Genomic DNA, 22,914 nt, shown 5'->3' on the forward strand with positions numbered 1-22,914 from the left:
GAGTTCAAGACCACCCTGACCAAGGTGGTGAAGCCCCGTCTCTACTAAAAATACAAAATTAGCCGGGCATGGTGGCGGGCGCCTGTAATCCCAGCTACTCAGGAGGCTGAGGCAAGAGAATCACTTGAACCTGGGAGGCAGAGGTTGCAGTGAGCCGAGATGGCGCCACTGCATTCCAGCCTGGGTGACAGAGCCAGACTCTGTCTCAAAAAAAAAAGAAAAAAAAATGCAGGCAGTAACAACGACTGGGCCTGTAATGGGCTACTGGGAGAATCAGATGAGACAATAGACTTGGAAGTGTTTTGTAAACTCGAGGGATTATTATTTCTTGATTGGAGAAAGAGGAGACAGCATTTGGTGACGAAGTCATACAGGTGGATGTCAGGGAGAGTGATCAATCGAAGAATGGGAACTGGAACTGAGAACCCAGCAGGTACTTCTAGGAAGACTCAGCAGTCAGTGGTGACGGTGGCTGAGAGCTCCTGGATGCGCCAGGCGCTGCAGGCCTTGCACAAGATGTGCCCATCCAGCGGGTAGCAGCCCTGACACTCGCCCTCAGAGGAGAGCAGCAGCCCACACTCCTGTTGAAAAAGAAGCAACAATTGGCCAGGCGCGATGGCTCACGCCTGTAATCCCAGCACTTTGAGAAGCCGAGGCAGGAGGATCACAAGGTCAGGAGTTCAAGACCAGCCTGGCCAATATGGTGAAACCCCGTCTCTACTAAAAATACAAAAATTAGCCAGGCATGGTGGCCAGCACCTGTAATCCCAGCTACTCAGGAGGTTGAGGCAGGAGAATCACTTGAACCCTGGAGGTGGAGGTTGCAGTGAGCCAGGATTGCGCCACTGCACTCCAGCCTGGGCAACAGAGCGAGACTCCGTCTCAAAAAAAAAAAGAAGCAACAGGTTTCCATCAACCCCAGACCTCTGTGTTCCCCCTCTCTCATGCTCTACCCAGCACTGCCAGCCCCTTGCACGTGCTGGGGGCCCCTGACCTCGCACTTGTAACAGCCAATGTGAAAACTTCGATCCAGAGCAACAATTCTCACAGTCTCCTCCTGACCTGGCTCAGGCATTATGGCCCCACCGCACACTGAGCATCTTGGGGCAAACTTCCTGCAGGGGAAGAGAACCAAGAAGGCCATCAAGCCTTGGGGTTGCAAGGCACCAACAATGGAACCCAGAGAAGGTGGGGCACAGGAGGGAATCAGAGAGGCCAGAGGTATGGCCTTAGGTCTTGGGGAAGGGATGATGTCAAAGAGAATGAAAGAGGCTAGGTGCAGTGGCTCTAGCCTGCAATCCCCCGACTTTGGGAGGCCAAGGCAGGAGGATCACTTGAGGCCAGGCGTTCAAGACCAGCCTAGGCAACACAGCAAGATGCTGTCTTTATTAAAATACAAAGAAGAAGACTGGGTGCAGTGGCTTACGCCTGCTATCCCTGTGCTTTGGGCGGCCGAGGCAGGTGGATCGCTTGAGCTCGGGAGTTTGAGACCAGCCTGGCCAACATGATGAAAGCCTGTCTCTACTAAAAATACAAAAAAAAAAAAAAAAAAAAAAACTAGCCAGGCGTGGTGGCATGCACCCGTAATCCCAGCTACTGGGGAGGTTGAGGCAGGCAAATCACTTGAACCCAGGTGGTGGAGGTTGCAGTGAGCTGAGATCATGCCACTGCACTCCAGCCTGGTGACAGAGTGAGACTCCATCTCAAAAAAAAAAAAAAAAACGAAGAAAACTAGCCAGGCATGGTGGCGTGTGCACCTGTAGTCCCAGCTACTCAGGAGGCTGAGGTAGGAGGATCACTTGAGCCCAGGAGTTGGAGGCTGCAGTGAGCTATGATCATGCCATTGCACTCCTGCCTGGGCAACAGAGTGAAACTCCGTCTCTAAAAAATAACAATAACAAAGAACGAAGGAGGGCCAGGGTTGGAAACAGGAAGAGACAGTCCTGGGGCATGAAGAGATGAGAGAGACAGGAAAGGTCAGACATTGTGAGACAAGGTGGAGGCCGGGCCTGACCTGTGAAAGTCCTCAATGCAGTGGATCTGGCTCGTAGCATCCACTGTGAAGGGGATGCCGTCGAGGCCGCGGTGACACACCACGCAGGTGAAGCAGCCAGGGTGGTAGGCCTTCCCCATAGCCCGCAGGATCCGGTCCAGGATGGGCTGGGAGCACGTGGCACATTTCTCCAGGGTGGCCTGTTGGGAAGGAAGGCAGGAAGATCTGGGAGCGGGCGGGAGCCATGGCAGCTCAACAGGAACCCCAGCAACCCAGCCATCTAATTTCTGCAGCCTCCTGCATGCAGCCTCCTGCATGTGATTCGGTGAAAGGCAGACTTGAGCAGATCTGAGTTCAGGTCCCAGCACTATACACGGTATTTAAACACTATGAGAAAAACAGGAATCAGGCTGGGTGCAGTGGCTCATGCCTGTAATGCCAGCACTTTGGGAGGCCAGAGTGGGCGGACTGCTTGAGGCCAGGAGTTTCAAAACAGCCTGGCCAACATGGCAAAACCCTGTCTCTACTAAAAATACAAAAATTAGCTGGGTGTGGTGGTGGGCACCTGTAATCCCAACTGCTCGGGAGCCTGAGGCATGAGAATCGCTTGAACCAGGGCAGGCTGAGGTTGCAGTGAGCAGAGATCACCCCACTGCACTCCAGTCTGCGCAACAGAGCGAGACTGTCTCAGAAAAAAAAAAAAAAAAAAAAAACCAGGAATCAGTAGTAATACCTGCCTCACAGGGGTGTCATGGGAATCTAACACATTCTCTTTAACTGTAAGATGCTCCACACTTGTAAGAGCTGCGTCCTTCCCTTCAGCCACCAGTGTTAAGCTACTTGCTTGATACTTGCAGAATTCCGCCCTGTTTGTACATCACTTTCAGTCACCTGGCTTTTAGCACCGTTCCTCCTTTGGGCTTGGACGCTCTAGTTCCTACCTTGGATGGAAGCCCCCTGCATCCAGCCGCTGACTCCCTCCTCCCAGCCCCAGCCACTCACCACGTAGCAGCCCTCGCAATATGCCCTCCTCTCCACGGCGTAGAAATGCTGGCCGCGAAGCTGGGCCCGGCACGTAGAACACACAAAGCAGCCCACGTGAAAGACGCGATCAAGGGCCACAACCCCAGCCCCATCCCCAACCACATCTTCTCCGCAGCCACCGCACTGGCCTGAGGACAGGGAGAAACAGCATCAGTCTTCACAGACCCAGGAAGCCACTGTCCCCTCTGTCTCCCAGCCTCCCTTCCCACGTCCCACCCACCCCACAGCCTCAGCTCACCAAAGTACTCCCCGCTGGGCGGGTGGTTCATGTCGTGAACCAGCTTCTTCGTCAGCCTATCCAGCTCATCCTCTGGAGGCTGGCTCAGGGGCACCTGGAAGGTGGGAATCAGGGGCTCGGTCCTACTCTAGCTCCTGATGCTGTAATACCAGGGCCCTCAGCCGCCAGGCCATGGCCTGTTAGGGACTGGGCCACACAGCAGGAGCTGAGCAATGGGCAAGCAAAGCTTCATCTGTATTTACAGCCACTCCCCATCACTTGCATTACTGCCTGAGCTCCACCTCCTGTCAGATCAGCAGCGGCGTTAGATTCTCATAGGAGCATGAACCCTATTGTGAACTGTGCGTTCGAAGGATGTAGGTTGCAAGCTCCTTATGAGAATCTAATGCCTGATGATCTGTCACTGTCTCCCATCACCCCCAGATGGGACTGTCTAGTTGCAGGAAAACAAGCTCAGGGCTCCCACTGATCCTACATGATGGTGAATTGTATAATTGTTTCAGTATATATTACATTGTAATATACATTGTAATATATACTGAAACAATTATATATATTATATATTCTATTATTATTATAACAGAAATAAAGTGCACAATGAATGTAATGTGCTTGAATCATCCTGAAACCATCCCCCTCCCACCCCCTCCCATCCCCCTCCCCAGTCCATGGAAAAATTGTTTTCCCCAAAACTGGTCCCTGGTGCCAAAAAGATTGAGGACTGCTATAATGTCTCTGAAGGTGGCCAGGCAGTTCCAGCTAGAAAGCTCATCTGAGAACATCTCAGCCCAGGGGCCCGTAGGCAGTTCTTTTTTTTGAGACAGAGTTTTGCTCTTGTTGCCCAGGTTGGAGAGCAGTGGCGCGATCTCGGCTCACCGCAACCTCCACCTCCCAGGTTCAAGTGATTCTCCTGCCTCAACCTCCCGAGTAGCTGGGATTACAGGCATGCCCCACCATGCCTGGCTAATTTTGTATTTTTAGTAGAGACGAGGTTTCTCCATGTTGGTCAGTGCGGTCTCGAACTCGCGACCTCAGGTGATCCACCCACCTCAGCCTCCCAAAGTGCTGGGATTACAGGCATGAACCACCGCGCTCAGCCCCAATGGGCAGTTCTATCCTGCTTCCCCGCACCGCCCTGCCCTGACCCCGCACCGCCCTGCCCTTACCTATTCCACATCCAAGACCTCTGACTCTGCTCCAAAACCAGCCCCTTGGCCAGGCGCGGTGGCTCAGGCCTGCAATCTCAGCACTTTGGGAGGCTGAGGCAGGCGGATCACCTGAGGTCGGGAGTTCGAGACCAGCCTGGCCAACAAACTGGGGTTTTAGTGAAACCTCGTCTGTACTAAAAATACAAAAATTAACCAAGCGTGGCAGCGTGTGCCTGTAATCCAGTTATTCAGGAGGCTGAGGCAGGAGAATCACTTGAACCCAGGAGGCAGAGGTTGCAGTGAGCCAAGATGGCACCACTGCACCCCAGCCTGGGCAAACAAGAGCAAAACTCTGTCTCAAGAAACAAAAAAGCCCCCTAAAACACCACCAGCCACCCCACCCAGTTGGTGTCCCATTGTCTGTAGGGCCTGAAATCCCAGTTCCCCAGGGCTCACCTGGGGCCCGTGCTCGCCTCCTCTTCCTCCTCCTGCAGGGCCAGAGACCCCAGCAGCTTCCTCTTTGGCCCCTGGCCCTGGCTCTCTCTGGCTCCTATAGCCAGGCCCCCAGACTTCACCTCGGCCTGGGAGAGGAAAGTGGGGGCCCGGGAGGGGCCCAGAGGCCTGAGAGCCTCCCCGCCTGGGTGGGCCGCAGCCCCTCACTGGCTGTGCCACCTTCACTTGCACGGGGAAGGCCGGGCCAGCCGGGGTGCTGGCGGTAGCGTAAGAGGCTGGAGTGGGGCCCCCATAGGGAGACGCTGGGAGCGGCGAGGCTGGGTTTGGCTTCAGGGAGCCCGTGCGGTAGGCAGGAGGTGGCGGGGGCTCATATGCCTGAGGAGAAACGCAGGCCAGAAGTCGTAAGCAAGGACCCCACTCCAGGACCCACATTTGTGGAAATGACCCTGGGTGTGGGGAAGCACAGGCTTTTTGCATTTGACAAGGTCCCGTCCTCAAGTGGCTGACATGTTGGTACTTGCAGCCACGCTTCCTCCATGCTGGGGTGCACATTACACACATGGGGGATCGATCGGGCTGGGTCTGAGAGTCCAGAGAAGGGGGCAGGGTGCTGATGGGGAGGAGGGGCAGAGTCACCTGTCGGTCTGGTCGCCGTGACGCATGACCCCGACCCCCATTCAGCTCGGCCAGCGTGCTGCTCAGCAAGTCTATCTCCGCGTCCAGGCTTCCAGGGCGAAGGCCCCCCCTGTCTGCAGGGAGCCCCTGAGGATGGAGCCAGGGCAGGAAGAATGCAAATCACCATAGGCCTTCTCCTGTCCTGGGTCCCTCAGACTCGGTTCTAGGGGATCCCGCACGTCCCACCCCACGATCCCAGGTCTCACCTGCGTGCGCTGGAGTACTCCATGGGACCCCACCCAGGCCGGCCCCCGATCCTCCGGTCCCCCTGGGGCCTGGTAACACTGCTCAGATGGAAGGGGGCAAAAATTGACCCTGGGGTGGGGCTGGAGTGCTGGGTTGAGGGAAGAGAAATCAAAGGTGGGGTGGCGGAGGACAGGAGGGGTGTATATTTGAGGAGCCACCCTCTCCGACCCTCGTTACCTCCTCCCCCAAATCTAGGGTCCCAAGAGAGCGCAGGCGGCTGTTCCCCCCGCCTCGGCTTGGGGAAGGGGCAGGAGGAAGCAGCCAGGGAGGGAGGCTGGAGCCGTAGGACAGAGGTGAGCGCCACAGCTGGGTGGCTCTTCTGTCTCACAAGGGCTGCCTTACCTGCTCCGTGGGCCGGTGGTGGCCCCGGGGTGCCGCGGGGGATCGCCCTCCCCTGAGGGGCTCTGGCGGGCTCCGGCTGCTTCGGGGGCAGCCAGGTGGGCCCCGACATGGCCTGGAACGGGGGACTCCAGACAGCGGTCTTGAAGCCCCGAGCCTCTGGCCTTCACCCCCTCTTCCGTCCCGCACCTCGTTTGGGACTCCAGAAAAGAAAACTTTTTCTGGCTTTTTTTTTTCCTCTTCCTCCCTAATTTTGGGGACGACCACGCCTCCGATGACGTCACCACATTCCTGGGGGAGGGTCACGTGGCCCCCTAGGCCCTAAACTGCCATTTCTCCCCGAGTCGGCCCCCTCCTGCCGAGAGGGGAGGGCTCTCCGGGGGATCCCGAGTCACTGGGGGTTGCGGGCAGCTGGGGATGGGAGGTGCGGGCCCGAGCCAGCCTCCAAGTCCACGGATGCGTCCGGGCCCCGCACCCCAGCCCTGCACGTGGCAGCCTCGCGGCCGGAGGCTGAAGGCTCCGATCTCCACCCCTCTGCAGAGCTCTCCATTCCCACCCCCTCCCTCTCAGCTACCCACCAGCACTGCTCAGCCAGCCTGTAGTGTTTTGGTCTTTTATTCATGGTCAGCAGAGTTAGAAAAATAAAACAGAACGAAAACATCACCACCCCAGTGGGCCGGTGAGTCTGGCCAAAATGGGGAAACTGAGGTAGCCCAGAGTCATGGAGGAGGCCTGGCCCCTAGCGTCAAGGCACCAGTGAAGGGAGGCTGCGGACTCCCTCCCCTGCACGGTGGGGACAGCCGCCCAGAGTTAGTGTGCTGGGGTCCCTCTGCCAAAGGAGGTGGGCGTGATGCCCAAGCCCAGGATCCCCTTCAAACCTCCCCTGGGCTCCACGTCCCAAGGGCAGGGCCACGGGCCACAGTGTCCTCCTCTTCCTCCTCCTCCAAGGATCAGGATAGGCCGCCTGCCTGGGCCCTCTCTACCTAGCCCTGGAGGCAGGGGCATCACAGATCAGTGCAGGTGACTGGAGTGACCCCGTGAACCAGCAGCGTGGGGCCCAGGTCTCGGGTTAGAGTCTCCAGTAGCGCCAGGTAGCGGGGGTATCGGGCGGGATCGGCTGGTGGCCGAGGCAAGTACAGGAAGGTGAGGGCTGTGATGGGGCCCTCAGCATCCCCACCCTCCGGCCCACCCGGCCCTCCTCCTGTGCCACGCCCCTGCTGGGCCCGAACCAGGGCATTGGCGCTGCGTGCCAGGGCCTCTGCCTCTGCGTCTCCCCGCCCACTGTTCACAAAGTCCCCTTCCTCCTCCGCCTCGGGTTCCCCAGCCCCGGCCCCCTCGCCCCACACCACCTCCTGCACCTCAGCCCGGATCCTCAGTTGGCTCAGCAGTGCCCGCAGCCGCCCCTCGGCCGCCCCAGGCGCCTCCCGAGGCCCCAGGCACAGGAAGATCCGGAGCCGGGCGCTATGCCAAGCGGGCACCATGCCCAAGATGGTTGCCATCTGCAGCAGGAAGAGGCCGCAGACATCCACATAGCCAGGCCCACCCCGGGGCCGCAACAGGTTGAGGGGCCACACGTCCACGTGGTGCAGCTGAGAGGTGCCCCCAGACCCCCGGCTCAGCCGTTCAGGGGGCAAGGCCCCGCTGGCCCGGGCCAGCACCACATTCTTGTTCATCTTGAGGGCATCGGCCACCGTGGCCACGTAGTCCTGGGGACTGAGGGCCCGGGGGCTCCCAGGAGCCCGGGGAGGAGGGAACAGGGTGCTCAGAGCTGGGGAACTGCCCTCCCTGGTACTGTCTGCAGGCTCAGAGAAAGCCGGGTCCATCAGGAAATGGTCCTGCGGTGGAGCGTCATCGTAGAAACCCAGGACCAACGTGTTGGGCTTCATGCCACCTGGGGGCAGAGCGGGGAAGGCAGGAACAGACAGGAGTCAGGCTCACAGGCTAAGTTTACACCACGCTCCCACACACTGACAGCAAGGTGCGTCAGCCATCGGTATGACATTCCCACTGTGTACGGGCTCTTACGGCAACATTCTGCACATTTGCATAAAGACTTTTCATTTTTCCTAAACACTTTCACATGCATTTATTTTATTATCTCAGTGACAAATCTCCTCCACTTAAACAGGCAAAGTTTGCCTTAGGATTCTTGCCACTAATGAGCACTCCAATTCTATGGAGAGTAGGACGCTGTCCACTCCCGGCTTCTAGCGGGGCATCTGTTTCACGGCAGGGGATGCGAGTTTGACTCCGTTGTGCAAACCAGACACCCTGATCAGCCAAGCTCATGACCTGAATCCCCAGGGTAATAGCGTCCCAGACTCTGCAATGGGAAGATGAAAAAATGGACCAGGCAGGGCGCCGTGCCTCACACCTGTAATCGCAGCATCTTGGGAAGCTGAGACACGTCAATTACCTGAGGTCAGCAGTTTGAGACCAGCCTGGCCAATACGGTGAAATGCTATCTGTACTAAAAATACAAAAATTAGCCGGGCATTGTGGTGGGCACCTATAATCCCAGCTACTCAGGAGGCTGAGACATAAGAATTGCCTGAACCCGGAAGGTGGTGGTTGTAGTAAGCCGAGATCACGCCACTGCACTCCAGCCTGGGCAACAGAGCGAGACTCCATCTCAAAAAAAAAAAAAGAAAAAAAGAAACAGGCTACCCAGTATGTTTACTGCAGTAAACCCTAACCCTAGTAGGTTTTACCAAAACCCTAATCATGGTGGTTCATTGCATGGTATCCGCTTACCAGGGGCTATGTCCTGTAGAAAGCACTTTATATTTTAACTTATTTGAAACTTGAAGTAATGCTATGAGGTAGGTAATATTTAGTCTCCTCTTTTTACTGATAAGGAGCCCAAAGCACCAAGCGATGAAGTTGCTTGCCCACAGGCTCACATCTGGTAGGTACTGGGGCAGGTAGGTCAACGCAATCCGCCTCCATCCAGCGTGAGAGGCTACACTCTGAGCCACCGAGCTGGGCACATGGCAACCACGATGCTCCAAGTCCCTGCTGACAAACTCTTGGTTCTTAATTTTTGAACAACCCTTGTGGAATCAGATAATTGATCCCTTGAACCAGGCTGAGTTTACAGGGAGACGCAGAGACCTCTTCCAAGACCCCTTCTCATGAAACAAACACTGCTCAAGCCATAAATCAAATTTTCTATGACAGGAGAATCCACCATTTAAAGGAACTACTTTTCCTTTTATTGGAATAGGTTGGTGCAAAAGTAATTGCGGTTTGTTTTTTTTCCCCCCCATTAAAATAGCATCCCAGCACTTTGGGAGGCTGAGGCAGGCGGACCACCTGAGGTTGGAAGTTCTAGATCAGCCTGGGCAATATGGTGAAACCCCGTCTTTACCAAAAATATACAAAAATTAGCCGGACATGCTGGTGTGTATCTGTAGTCCCAGCTACTTGGGAAGCTGAGATGGGAGAATACTTGAACCCGGGAGGCAGAGGTTGCAGTGAGCCGACGTTGTGCCACTGCACTCCAGCCTGGGCAACAGAGTGAGACCCTGTCCAAAAAAAAAAAAAAAAGGCAAAAACCGCAATTGCTTTTGCACCCACCTGATATCTTCCACAGGAAAAATTTCATATTTCATAAGCATTGTGGTCTCTGCACAAAAAGTGAAGACCAGGCTCTCAGATGTTCTGTGGGTCAATGATGCTTGACGACACCCCAAAACATCTCCGCAGGTGTGAATTCCAGCTGATCTTGCAAAATAAACTAGTCATGCCCCCTCCTGAGTATTTCCCAGGGTTCTGATTTACACTGAACTGGGCAATGTCCAACACTGTTGAACTTTAGCCAGACTCTGAATAGAGAAGGAAGGGTGCACTTTGGTGACGGGCACTGGTCCAGGATTAGGGAGAAGGCAGTGACTGAGCATAGATAACCCTGGTGGCCTCAGCGCTAAAAGCTGAGAATTTACCGCTCCATCCACAAACGTCCGCCCCACACAGCCTCCGGCATCCTTTGTGGCTTTGGGTGGTGGGGGCAGGGGAGACATGTTACATCTCCTACATCCCAACCCCTTTCAAAGTCTGGATGAATTACCATCTCTCCGCAAAACCTTTGCTGGCCACATCAGTGTATAGTGGCTGGCCTGCCTTCCTCTGAACACTGGTGGTTTAAAACCATCTGATTTGATGAGGCAGCTGGAGATTCAAATAATGCTCCATTGTCTCCAAAAATACACTCTTCAGTGCCCATGCCCCAATTTTTGGATCAGAAAAAAAAGAAGGAAAGGCTGGGCACAGTGGTACATGCCTGTAATCCCAGCACTTTGGGAGGCCGAGGCGGGTAGATCACCTGAGGTCAGGAGCTCGACACTGGCCTGGGCAACATGGTGAAACCCCCATCTCTACTAAAAATACAAAAATTAGCCAGGCATAGTAGCACATGCCTATAGTCCCAGATATTTGGGAGGCTAAAACAGGAGAATCACTTGAACCTGGGAGGTGGAGGAGGCAGTGAGCCAAGATCATGCCACTGTACTCCAGCCTGGGCAAGACAGAGCGAGACTCTGTCTCAAAAAAAAGAAGAAGAAGGAAAAAAAAACCACAACATCGCCCACCCCATCACTAGTCCCTAGCATCTCCTATTAGACCTTATCACACACTGTCTGAGGCCATTATCTTTGAGCACTCTTATCTCCTCTCGACTATAAGGTCCTTTTGCAGTTTGCAATCTGTGGCTGACTCTCTAGGGGAGGGGAGCGGAGATTTGAAGTGGCCACAGAGGAAGGCCGAGGGCATCCAGGGAGAAGCAGCTCACCGAGGCCGGAGATTCGCAGCAGATGCTGAGCCCCCTGGCGCACGGAGGGTGAGAGGGTTAGATCCACAAAAGCCTTCACCTGGGCACGGTCCACCAGGCTGAGCCATGCCCCGTACTGTGGCTGTACAGGGTCCGAGGGCAGGGAGTCTACAGAGAAGATAAGGAAAGGAAGGTAGCCAGTGTTGTCCAAACTCAATGTCTCCTAGACTCCAAATCACAGACGGGCCTGGGCAGGGCTATGGCTACTTGGAGGGGTCATGGGAAAGGAGATAAAAGGGGCAGAGGGGCTGGTGTCGTGGCTCATGCCTGTAATCCCTGCCCTTTGGGAGGCCAAGGTGGGAGGGCTGCTTGAGCCAGGAGTTCCAGACAGCCTGGGAAACATAAAGAGACCTCATCTCTACAAATGAGCCAGGCCTGGTGGCACACACCTGTAGTCCCAGCTACTCAGGAGGCCAAGGCAGGAGGATTACTTGAGCCCAAGAGGTTGAGGCTGCAGTGAACTATGATGGCACCACTGCTCTCCAGCCTGGGTGACAGAGCAAGACCTTGTCTCAAAAAAAAGCGGGGGAGGGGTTCTGGCCATGGTGGCTCACACCTACAATTCCAGCACTTTGGGAGGCTGAGATGGGCGGAGCACTTGAGGTCAGGAGTTCGAGACTAGCTTGGCCAACATGGTGAAATCCCTTCTCTACTAAAAATACAAAAACTAGCCAGGCATGATGGTGTGTGCCTGTAATCCCAGCTCAGGAGGCTAAGGCAGGAGAATTACTTGAACCTGGGAGGTGGAGGTTGCAGTGAGCCAAGATCGTCTCACTGCACTCCAGCCTGGGCAACAGAACGAAGCTCCATCTCAAAAAAAAAAAAAGGTAGGGGGAGAGAAGGATGGGAGTGAGTGAGTGAGTGGGAGGGCAGCTCACCGAGGTCTCCCAGGGTGACGTGGCCCAGCACGTACAGCCCCCCCTTCTTAAGCTGGTTGGCCAACCGCAGCAGAGGCAGGGCGCCCCGGGGGTTCCCCACCAGGAGCAGCAGCTGGGGCCGCCAGAACTTCACGTGATCCTTCCGGACGTCCAGCCGGAGCAGATACTTACGCACCTGGGTATAGGGGTGAGGTGGTGGGGAAGTGGCAGGATCAAATGCACAGCCCCGTTCAGCGCCTCCTGGACGGGAGCACCAACTCCAGCCAAAGAGAGAGGGGGTTCTTTGACCACCTCCCATTTCCCCACCGCCCCACCAGCTCCCCATACCTGGTGGAAAAGCAAGGCCTGGCTGACATAGCCCCAGCTACTGGGGCCTCCTCGCGCAGTGAGCAAGGCAGCCAGCAGACCCATGAGGAGCAGGGAGCCACCAGCCGCGCCAGGACTGATGAGGAACATCATGAGCAGGCAGGAGGCCACCCCCAGCAGGCAGGTGTGCCAGGAGAACAGGCTGAAGGTGGGGCTGCGGGCATGGAGGGGAGGAGGGACGGAAACTCAGGGCGGGCCGCACGCGAGGCTGCAGTCCCCAACCCCACGCCTGAGCCCGAGCCCTCCCTTCTTCTCTCTGGGGACACAGATCTGAGTCTCTCACCGGAAGTTGGGGGCCGAGGCCCACTCCAGGCTCAGGCAGGACAGGTCCACGGCAGCATAGGCCACCAGGTAGAAGACAGTGACCACAGCGGCCAGCGTGTTCAGCTTCCCAGCCAGGAGCACCAGCTGGGCAAGGGCCAAGAGGCATGCCGTTGTTCCAAAGTGCCAGTGCACCCCCAAAATGCCAGTGAACACCAAAGAATGCCAGTATACCCCCAAAGTGTCAATGAGCCCCAGAAAGTGCCAGTGAACCCTGCAAAGTGCCAGTGCACCCCCAAAGTGTCAATGAACCCCCAAAATGCTATTAAACCCCAAAAGTGCCAGTGCACCCCCAAAGTGTCAATGAGCCCCTAAAATGCTATTAAACCCCAAAAGTGCCAGGGTATCCCCAGTGTCAGTGAACCCCAGAAAGTGCCAGTGTACCCCCAAAGTGTCAGTGAACCCTGGAAAGTACCAGTGAACCATGCAAAGTGCCAGCGCACCCCCAAAGTGTCAATGAACCCCAGAGAGTGCCAGTGCACCCCAAAGTGTCAATGAACCCTGAAAAGTGCCCGTGAGCCCTGTAAAGTGCAAGTGCATCCCCAGTGTCAATGAACCCCAGAAAGGGCCAATGCACCCCCACAGAGTGCCACCAAACCTCCAAAGTATCAGTGAACCCCCACAAAGTGTTGGTACATCCCACAGAGTGCCAGTGAATCCCTCAAAGTGCTGGGGCACCCCACAAAGTGCCAGTGAATCCTGAAAAATACTAGTATACCCCAAAAAGTGTCAGTGAACCCTGCACAATGCCCGTGTACCCCAAAAAGTGCCAGTGAACCTCCCAGGGTGCCAATGAACCCTGCAAAGCACTGGGGCAACCTGCAAGGTGCTGGTGAACCCCACAAAGTGCCAGTGAACCCTGCAGAGTGCCAGTGCACCCCCAAGTGCATACGCATTTGTCTTTGCATTTGTCTCCCAGCCTGCATCTAACTGCACCCCCATCCTGTCAGCTGGTGGGGTGAGGGAAAGGGCCCCTTGAAGAAGAAGGCTCACCTGCACCAGGCCCCAAGAATAAAGTACAGCCGCCCAGGGGTTTCCCCCTCGGGACACAACCTTGGCCGGTGCCAAGATCACTCCTAAAAAAACAGAATCCACAGCAGACACATCAGCCAGGGCTCAGCGGGGACGGAGAGACAGACAAGGGAGGGCGTGCTCCAAGCCAGCAAGGAGGCAGAGAACCCACCAAAGAGGTCATCCCGGGCCAGGGCATGGAGGATGCGGGAGGCACCAATGAGCGAGCTCATGGACGCTGAGAGCGCCGTGGCATAGATTCCGATTAACACCAGTGGGGGCCACAGGCTGATGGCGCGGAAGAACCCATAGTCTTCCTGCAGCAGGGTCCTAGGAAGGAGGAAAAGGAAGACACGGATGATCATGCGTCACGGGGTGAGAAAATCTCCAGCCCCGATCTTAAGGATCAGACTCAGATATCAAATGTGCTAAAGGGATATGCCTGGTATTCATTGGGCAGCCTTGGATTTAATCACTCAGTGGTCATTCCTTTCTTTTTTTTAAGAGACAAGGTCTCACTCCAACCCCCAGGCTAAAGTGCAGTGCTGTAATCATAGCTCACTGCAGCCTCGACCTCTTGGACTCAAGCAATCCTCCCACCTCAGCCTCCCAAGTAGCCAGGACTACAAGCATTTGCCATCACACCTGGCTAATTTTTGTATTTGCGGGGAGGCTCTTGCTCTGTTGCCCAGGCTGGTCTGGAACTCCTGGGCTCCAGCGATCCTCCTGCCTCAGCCTCCCAAAGTGCTGGGATTACAGGTGTGAGCCACCGCACCCGGCTGTCATACCTAATGGTATATGCACAAGAGGCCAAATATTTGTGGAAATGCAAACTGGGTAGAAAGCCACTACCCACCCTCATTCCCAAACTAAGTGCCTGCAACAGTACTGGGTCCATGGCAGCTGCTGGCTATAGGTTGTCAATCGCCGGTAGCCACCCTCCACCCCAACAAGCTGGGTTTCTGCTTCCCAGCCCCCCAGCCTGTGTTTCCCCTTGGTGACCCAGGTGCACCAATCTTGTTCGACACTCCACCCCCATCCCTCCCCAGACACCTGTCACAAGTGAAGCTGGAGAGAAAGAAAAGCAGGACATAGACGAAGAAGGTGTAGGCGACAGCGACGATCGTGCCCAGAGGGATCGCCCGGCTGGGGTCCTTCAGCTCCCCTGGAGAGGAGGGAGCAGAGGGAGTGAGGTCAGCCCTCCAGCCATCCCCCTGGGTCCCTCACGGTGGCAGCCCCAAACCCCCAGGAGGCAGCAGGCAGGGACTCTCACCTGACATGTTGGCCCCAGCCATGATGCCTGTACAGCCGTTAAAGAGGACAGCAAAGACGCTGGCAAAATTCATCATGGCTCCCGTGGTGTAGTCCTCAGCATAGCCAGCTAGGAGGATCCTCCCAGGGAGGAGAGTGCATCAGCATCCCTCTCAGGGATCCAGGCCTCTTAGCCACCCTCTCCACACATTCCCACGGTCCTCTTGCCTCCCCTGCACTGCCCTCACTAAGACCCCAGACCCCAGCCTGTTCCTGCACTGGCCCTGGGTCAGCCAGACACATTGCCACGTCCCCCCAATGCTCCGATATTCCTCCCTCCAGACCCTAATCCACGCTCTTTTATTTATTTATTTATTTTTTAGAGACAGGGTCTGGCTCTGTCATCCAGGCTGGAGTGCAGTGGCACCATCGTAGCTCACTGCAACCTCTACCTCCTGGGCTAGAGCGATCCTCCTGCCTCAGTCAGCCAAGTAGCTGGGACTACAGGTGTGCACCACCATGCCCATCTAACTTTTTAATTTTATTTATTTATTTATTTTGAGATGGAGTCTCGCTGTGTCACCAAGGCCAGAGTGCAGTGGTGCGATCTCGGCTCACTGCAACCTCTGCCTCCCAGGTTCAAGCAATTCCCCTGTCTCAGCCTCTCAGGTAGCTGGGATTACAGGTGCCCGCCACCACACCTGGCTAATTTTTGTATTTTTAGTAGAGATGGGGTTTCACCATGTTGGCCAGGCTGATCTCGAACTCCTGGACTCAGGTGATCCACCTGCCTCGACCTCCGAAAGTCCTGGAATTACAGGCGGGAGCCACCGCACCCAGCCTATTTATTTTTTTGAGATGGAGTCTCGTTCTGAAGCCCAGGCTGGAGGGCAGTGGTGGCGATCTTAGCTCACTGCAGCCTCTGCCTCCTGGGTTCAAGAGATTCTCATGCCTCAGCCTCCTGAGTAGCTGGGACTACAGGTGCGCACCACCACCCCTGGCTAATTTTTGTATTTTTATTTTATGGGTTTTTTTTTTTTTTTTTTTTTTTTGGAGACGGAACCTCACTGTCGCCCAGGCTGGAGTGCAATGGTGCAATCTCGGCTCACTGAATGGCACAATCTCGGCTCCTCCTCCCGGGTTCAATCAGTTTTCTTTCCCTCAGCTTCCCGAGTGTCTGGCACTACAGGTGCAAGCCAGCGTGCCCAGCTAATTTTCGTGTTTTTAGTAGAGACGGGGAGAGGGTTTCACCATGTTGGCCAGACTGGTCTCAAACTCCTGACCTCAGGTGATCCTCCTGCCTCGGCCTCCCAGAATGCTGGGATTACAGGCATGAGCCACCGCACCTGGTCTCAAGCTCTTTCCTGAGATGCCTTCCCTCTCTGCTCCCAGCTCCTGGCTGAATCCCCCACCCGTCTATCTCAGGCCACCTCCAGCTCCCCGGCTCCTGCCCTCCCCAGCCCATAGTCAGGCCTCCCTTCTCTCCACTCCTGGGAGATCCTGATCTGTTTAAGTCATGCTGGGCCTTCCTGTGCTATTTAACTGATTCCTGAATGCACGTCTCTCCTCAGCTAGAACACAAGTTCCTCTAAAGCAGGGACTGTTTTGTGGGCTTCCTCCTGCCCCGCCGGCCAAGCACACGCTAGACAGGCTTGAATTAAATTGCACTGCTCTGCAGTCCAGACCTCCTGCCCTCCATTCCCTCTGACACCTGTGCTCATCCAGAGATTTTTTTACGGGCCCGGCCCGACATTTGCCCACCCCTCACCCCGAGATCCCTGCCACGGCAGCACCCAGCTCACCGCCCAAGTTGTCCTTCAGGGTACTGCTGTTGAAGCCGGTGAAGTGGCCAAACCGGGGCGGCACGGAGGAGCCATTGGGGCCAGGCCGAGGAGTCAAGCGGATGTCCCTCGGCCCCACAGCCACAAAACTGATGAGCACGGAGGCCAGGGAGCCAGAGACCAGCAGGAATGTGAGGAATGAGGCCCGGGCATAGAGGCCGGCTCCCAGGGTGCAGACCCCACCCACAAGGCCCAGCAGCAGGGAGCCATACAGCAGGTTCCAGCCGTAGCCCTGGGGCAGGACCCGGAGCCCACTGGGCCCTGTGGCATCTGGAGAGAGGTAGGGACAGAGTTAGAAGGCCCGATCCTAAGGCACCCCACCAGCTGGGCATGGTGGGCGGCTCACATCTATAATTCCAGCACTTTGGGAGGCCGAGGTGGGAGGATCCCTTGAGTCCAGGAGTTTAAAACTAACCTGGGCAACATTGTGAAACCCCAGCTCCACAAAAACTGCAAAATTAGCCAGGTGTGGGGAGGCATGCCTGTAGTCCAGCTACTGGGAGGCTGAGGTGGGAGAATCGCATGAGCCCGGGAGGCAGAAGTTGCATTGAGCCGAGATGGTACCACTGCACTCCAGCCTTGGTGACAGAGTGAGACCTTGTCTCAAGAAAAAAAAAAAAAAAGAAGGGGCAGGGCGCCGGGGCTCACGCCTGTAATCCCAACACTTTGGGAAGCTGAGGCAGCTGGATCACTTGAGGTCAGGAGTTCAAGACCAGCCTGGCCAACATGGTGAAACCCCGTCTCTACTAAAAATACAAACATTAGCCAGGCGTGGTGGTGAGTGCCTGTAATCCCAGCTACTCAAGAGGCTGAGGCAGAAGAATTGCTTGAACCCGGGAGGCAAAGGTTGCAGTGAGCGGAGATCGCACCACTGTACTCCAGCCTGGGCAACAAAGCAAGACTCCATCTCAAAATAAATAAATAAATAAGAAGGGACCCAGCCCCAACCGTGACCCAAAGCAAGACAAGCCCTCCTCTGCCCACCTGCTATCAGAGAGACCACCTTCCGCACTTCCCTCTTAGCTCCATCCTAGCATCTTAGCTCTCCCTGGTGGTCTCTGTCAGTTTTAAGAATCTTAGCCTGGTCTCTCCGATTAGATGGTTAGCTCCCTGCAGGCAAGGACAATCTCAGGGATGTCCACATCTCCTGCACGATGCTGGCCACACAGCAGAAGTTCCAGAAAGCCAAGGTAATGGCTCAGTCTGCCCCTCCTGGAGAGGACCTTCTCCCTCATGATCCCACACTCCCAGACCCTGCAAACCCGCAGCACTGCCCAGATCGGACAGAGCACAGACCGGCCCCGAAGACATCAAGCACAGACTCCACCAGCCCCAGGAGGGAGACGGCACAGCCACAGACGTTAGCCAGGTAGAACATGAGCCCAATGCTGCCCCCGACCTCGGGCCCCAGTGTGCGGCTGATCATGACTGAAAGTGGAAGCAGGGGTGAGCATTAAGGGAAAAGACTGAAATGGACGTGAGGAAGTTGCCATAGCTCCAAGCACTGAACCTAAGTGCAGCCAGGCCCCAGCCATGTGGCTTTGCCCAAGTCACTCATATCCTCTGAGTGCCAGTTTCTGCATCTGTAAAACAATCACTGCCTAACAGATGAGATTGTTGGACTAGAAATTGGCATCAACGTGCAGGGCAATGTTGATCTCCTTCACTATACCAGCGCTGCCTGCTGCACATTTATTAAAACTTGCCCTGCCAGGCCAGGCACAGTGGCTGACACCTGTAATCCTAGCATTTTGGGAGGCTGAGGCAGGAGGATCACTTGAGGCCAGGAATTCAAGACCAGCCTGGGAAACATAGCAAGATTACATCTCTACAAAATATTTAAAAATTAAACAGGGGTGGTGGTACATGCCTATAGTGCTGGCTACTCAGGAGGCTGAGATAGGAGGATCACTTGAGCCCAGGAAGTCAAGATCACAGTGAGCTATGATGGCGCCACTGCACTGCAGCCTGGGAGTCAGAGTCTTGCTCTGTTGCCCAGGTTGGAGTGCAGTGATGCGATCTTGGCACGCTGCAACCTCCACCTCCCAGGTTCAAGCGATTCTCGTGCCTCAGCCTCCCGAGTAGCTGGAATCACAGGCGGGTGCCATCATGCCCAGCTAATTTTTGTAATTTTAGTGGAGTCGGGGTTTCACTATGTTGGCCAGGCTAGTCTTGAACTCCTGGCCTCAAGTGATCCGCCCACCTCAGCCTCCCAAAGTGCTGGGATTACAGACGTGAGCCACCGCACCCAGCCTAAAAAAATTTTAAGAATGAAAAAAACACTTGTCTTGCCCCTGAGCCAACAAAGGTAATGGCCCCTTCCACACCCTCCCTAGCAGGCAGAACAGGCCAGACCCCAGTCCATCGATGTTGGAGGATACAGTAGGCTCCGCCCCCCTGCACGGCTCCATTGGTGGCGATGGCACAGACAGAGAGGACGGTGAGTGCCAGGATGAAGTAGGCAACCAGCAGCATGGCGAGGGCCTGCAGTAGCCCAGCATGACCCACCACGAACCCTGAGGCAGGAGCAGCAAATCAGGTCACAGGCGACTCACACCCCATATCCCCCACCCCCTGGTTCTGCAGAGCTCCAGGGTGGAGCTAAATGCAAGCCCACAGAGAGCCCCTCCCCAAACCCTTCAGCCAACTGCTTCTCTTGGGTCCCCTTCCTAATCTTATCCCAGTCCCATCTCCACCCCTCCCCATCATGTCCTCCCATACTACAGTCAGTCCACACCCGCCCCAGGACCCACTCACCAATCCTCAGAAAAACAACTATGCTGAACATGGACAGGACAGTGGGCACCACCACACCCAGGAAGGTGGACAGCTTCCGGGCAGATGCCCCTCCAGGACCCCCGGCCCCATTGGCAGGGAGGGCAGCCCCCTCCTCCCCCAGGAGCCGGTAGGCCAGCAGAGGTGAGCTCTCGCTGGCCATGGCTGAGCACAGGTAGAGGAAGCCACAAATGGGTTAGGTGACCTGCAAAGGAGATTATGTTGCATCAAAAGCACCCCCACAGAGCTCGCCCACCCCCAAAGACCACTAATCAAAAACCCTGAAGCCTCCCCAAAAGACAGAGCTGCTCTCTACTAAAAATACAAAAATTGGCCAGGCTCGGTGGTTCATGCCTGTAATCCCAGCACTTTGGGAGGACGAGGCAGGCGGATCACCTGAGGTCAGGAGTTCGAGACCACCCTGGTCAACATGGTGAAACCCCGTCTCTACTAAAAATACAAAAATTAGCTGGGCATGGTGGCTCATGCCTGTAGTCCCAGCTACTTGGGAGGCTGAGGCAGGAGAATCCCTTGAACCCAGGAGGCAGAGGTTGCAGTGAGCTGATATCACACCACTGCACTCCAGCCTGGGTGACAGAGTGAGACTCCGTCTCACAAGAAAAAAAAAAAATTAGCCAAGCGTGAAGGTGCATGCCTGTAGTCACAGCTACTTGGGAGGCTGAGGCAGGAGAATCCCTTGAACCCAGGAGGCAGAGGTTGCAGTGAGCTGATATCACACCACTGCACTCCAGCCTGGGTGACAGAGTGAGACTCCGTCTCACAAGAAAAAAAAAAAATTAGCCAAGCGTGAAGGTGCATGCCTGTAGTCACAGCTACTTGGGAGGCTGAGACACGAGAATCGCTTGAGTCCTGGAGGTGTAGGGCTGCAGCGAGCCGAGATCATGCCACTGCACTCCAGCCTGGGTGACAGAGCGAGACCCTGTGTCAATTAAAAAAAAAAAAAAAAAAAAGAGACAACCGCAAGGAAACAGGAACGCACCCACACCCTGCTTACCGGCAACTCAAAAAAGTCCGTGGGCTGCAAATGGTACCAGCCACTGCCCCACAAAAAAAGTGGTACCCCAAACCTGTCAGCAGGGGTTTCTAGGCCCCTCCCGGCTCCTGGGGGCCACCCCTTCCCTTATGTTCCTGAGACTAGGGATGGCACCGGTTCTGGAAAGGGGCAAAGGTTCTCTGACGGCACAGGCTTCTCCAGCCTCTCCTTCCTTAACTCGCAATGCAAGAGGAAGCAAATCTCCCAAAAGGGAAGTAAGTTACGGGCAGGAGAGCCTTCCCCATCCTCTCCTTCAGTGTCCTGAGCTGCCCCTACCAAGCCCCCCAATGCAATCACCGCACCCACAGGCAACAAGAAACTTCCAACTCTTTCAAAACCCCACCCTCCGTCAATCCTCTCTCTCAACCCATCTCAAACCCCCTCCTCCTCGCCTTAGCCTCCCCGATTCCTCCCATCCACACGAGGCACCCCTCCCCACAAACTCTACCAACCCAAACACACCCTAGCGAAACAGAAACACAGACCGGCTCCCACCGAGCGACACAAGGTCCCCGGGTCCTCTTCCTCCCCCAATCCGGGCTCCTGCCCCTTTGCGCCCGTTGGGGTGCAAGGGAGCCAAGATATCCTTCTCCCCGGCCAGGTGCACCCCACAGCTCGGGGGCCGCGGGGCGCTCACTCACCCACCCGCAGGACGCAGCGCTCGGGGGCGATCCCCGCGAGCCGGGGGGCTCCGCCTCGGGCGGAGAGTGCACGGGGGCCGGAAAAGACAGCTGCGGCTACCGGGATGCCAGGCCCGGAGCCTGTCCCCACCCCCACCAGCACGCGCGCGCTATTGGTCCCCGTCCTCGGCCCCGCCCCGTGGGCGCGCCCGGAGAAGCCCGACCCTCTCTGCTCTTCCCCAGCCTGCGCTGCTCCAGCTCCACGTGCGCCCGGGGATGCAATGCAGCCCTGCAGACAAGCGTCTCCGGCAGGACGTGGGCCGCGGGTCTCGGAGCCTCCTTCACTTAGGTGCAAACAATCGTCGCCGCAGGGGCCGGACCCCAGTCCGAGCTCCGAGGTGCGGTGAGCAGCCACCCCACTAAACGGGGCGTGTGAGGATGGCGGAAAGCGGCAGGGAGGTGGGCGGGGCTGCAACACCTGGGCCAGGTGCGTCACGGGAAATCCGGCCCACTTCGTTCAGGGACTTCTAGAGTTCTAGTCCTCCAACCTCTCAAAGCCCTAGAACTTCCACTGGGTCCCAGCCTCGCCCCTCACCCGCTGCGGGGATCCTCCCTTCGCGCCCGATCCAGCTGCGCTCTTCGCTTCCGCCACCGGAGGGAGCCATTGGCCGCCGGTCTGGGCCCAGGGTCGCTTTGCACCGTCTGATGCCCGCTTTCTTGCCTCCCTGCAGTGTTCTCACCTCCAGCAGAAATCCTAGAGCCTATGAACTCTACTGAAAGCTGAGACTCCTTCTTCACTCTTTACAGATCCCATGAACAGCAGTATCGCCTGCCAACGCGTCCTCATATGTAAAATGGGCATAAACTCGAACCTCCCTCCTAAGGCTGTGAGTTCAGTGAGCATTTAATGGGCACTTTAGAACAACGCCTAAAGGTTTGATAAATTATCCCTTGCAAATAGCACTGCATTAAATTAGCCACTCTGTGAGGTAGGTACCGCTATTTCAATTTTTCAGATTAGGAAATTGAAGCTTGGAAAGTTTCAGATACATTTCCTTTTTTTTTTTTTTTTTTGATCCAGGAACTATTACACAGGCTGGAGTGCAGTGGCGCGATCTCGTGTCACTACAACCTCTGCCTTTCCGGCTCAAGCATCCTCCTGCCTCAGCCTCCGGAGTGCCTGGAACTACACAGGCACACACCACCATGCCTGGCTAATTTTTAAATATTTTGTAGAGACCGGGTTTCGCCATGTTGCCCAGGCCTCTCTGGAACTCCTGAACTCAAGCGTGTGCCTGCAGTCCCAGCTACTTAGGAGGCTGAGGCAGGAGGATCGCTTGAACCTGGGAGGCAGAGGTTGCAGTGAGCTGAGATCGCACCACTGCACTCCAGCCAGGGCGACAGAACGAGACTCTGTCTCAAAAAAAAAAAAAAAAAAAAAACTTTTTCAGGGTCAGTTAGTTATAAGCACTCCCTTGGCATACCCTGGCCTGTCCGTCACTGAACTCTGCTTCCATAAATCTCAACCTCCACCTTGCCCTGTTAGTCTGTGGTTTTGCCTTGGACCTTGTCTTCATCAATGACTGCAGCCCCTCCTCTTCAGTTCACCTCTTCTACTGCGCTTATTAAAGAAAAAAATCTGACTCTTGTTAAAACAGTAAGTCAGACTTTATTCAGGACTATTTTGATTGGCACCAAGAAGGTGGCAAGGAGCTGGGTGCAGTGGGTCACGCCTGTAATCTCAGGACTTTGGAAGGCTGAGGCAGGAGGATCACTTGAGCCCAAGAGCTCCAGACCAGCCTGGGCAATAAAGTGGGACCTCATCTCTACAAA

General features: G+C 55.8%; 2 protein-coding genes across 7 annotated transcripts; both read right to left on the reverse strand.

Annotated features, from left to right (window-relative positions):
• Window positions 1–298: 298 nt before the first annotated feature.
• Window positions 299–7,562, reverse strand: TRIP6 (thyroid hormone receptor interactor 6). The gene is made up of 9 exons (XM_019030943.3): window positions 6,140–7,562; window positions 5,758–5,885; window positions 5,513–5,638; window positions 4,880–5,251; window positions 3,276–3,369; window positions 2,996–3,165; window positions 2,015–2,193; window positions 995–1,115; window positions 299–581 (listed from the first exon to the last, which is right to left on the reverse strand). The coding sequence occupies exons 1-9, from the start codon at window positions 6,246–6,248 to the stop codon at window positions 450–452; spliced, it is 1,431 nt and encodes a 476-aa protein (XP_018886488.1). The 5' UTR covers window positions 6,249–7,562; the 3' UTR covers window positions 299–449.
• Window positions 6,736–21,251, reverse strand: SLC12A9 (solute carrier family 12 member 9). Of its 6 annotated transcripts, none has more exons than XM_019030942.4 (14): window positions 20,924–21,251; window positions 19,390–19,612; window positions 19,014–19,148; window positions 17,929–18,060; window positions 16,594–16,902; window positions 14,814–14,921; window positions 14,594–14,705; window positions 13,713–13,870; window positions 13,523–13,605; window positions 12,492–12,616; window positions 12,170–12,362; window positions 11,843–12,017; window positions 10,926–11,072; window positions 6,736–8,027 (listed from the first exon to the last, which is right to left on the reverse strand). In XM_019030942.4, the coding sequence occupies exons 2-14, from the start codon at window positions 19,568–19,570 to the stop codon at window positions 7,141–7,143; spliced, it is 2,745 nt and encodes a 914-aa protein (XP_018886487.1). In that variant the 5' UTR covers window positions 19,571–19,612; window positions 20,924–21,251; the 3' UTR covers window positions 6,736–7,140. The 6 variants fall into 6 exon arrangements, with proteins under 6 accessions (XP_018886487.1, XP_018886485.1, XP_018886486.1 ...); XM_019030940.4 differs by having other exon boundaries at window positions 21,107–21,248; XM_019030941.4 differs by having other exon boundaries at window positions 21,103–21,239.
• Window positions 21,252–22,914: the final 1,663 nt, after the last annotated feature.

Source organism: Gorilla gorilla, chromosome 6, assembly GCF_029281585.2.
Source record: "Gorilla gorilla gorilla isolate KB3781 chromosome 6, NHGRI_mGorGor1-v2.1_pri, whole genome shotgun sequence".
Taxonomy (NCBI): Eukaryota; Metazoa; Chordata; class Mammalia; order Primates; family Hominidae; genus Gorilla; species Gorilla gorilla.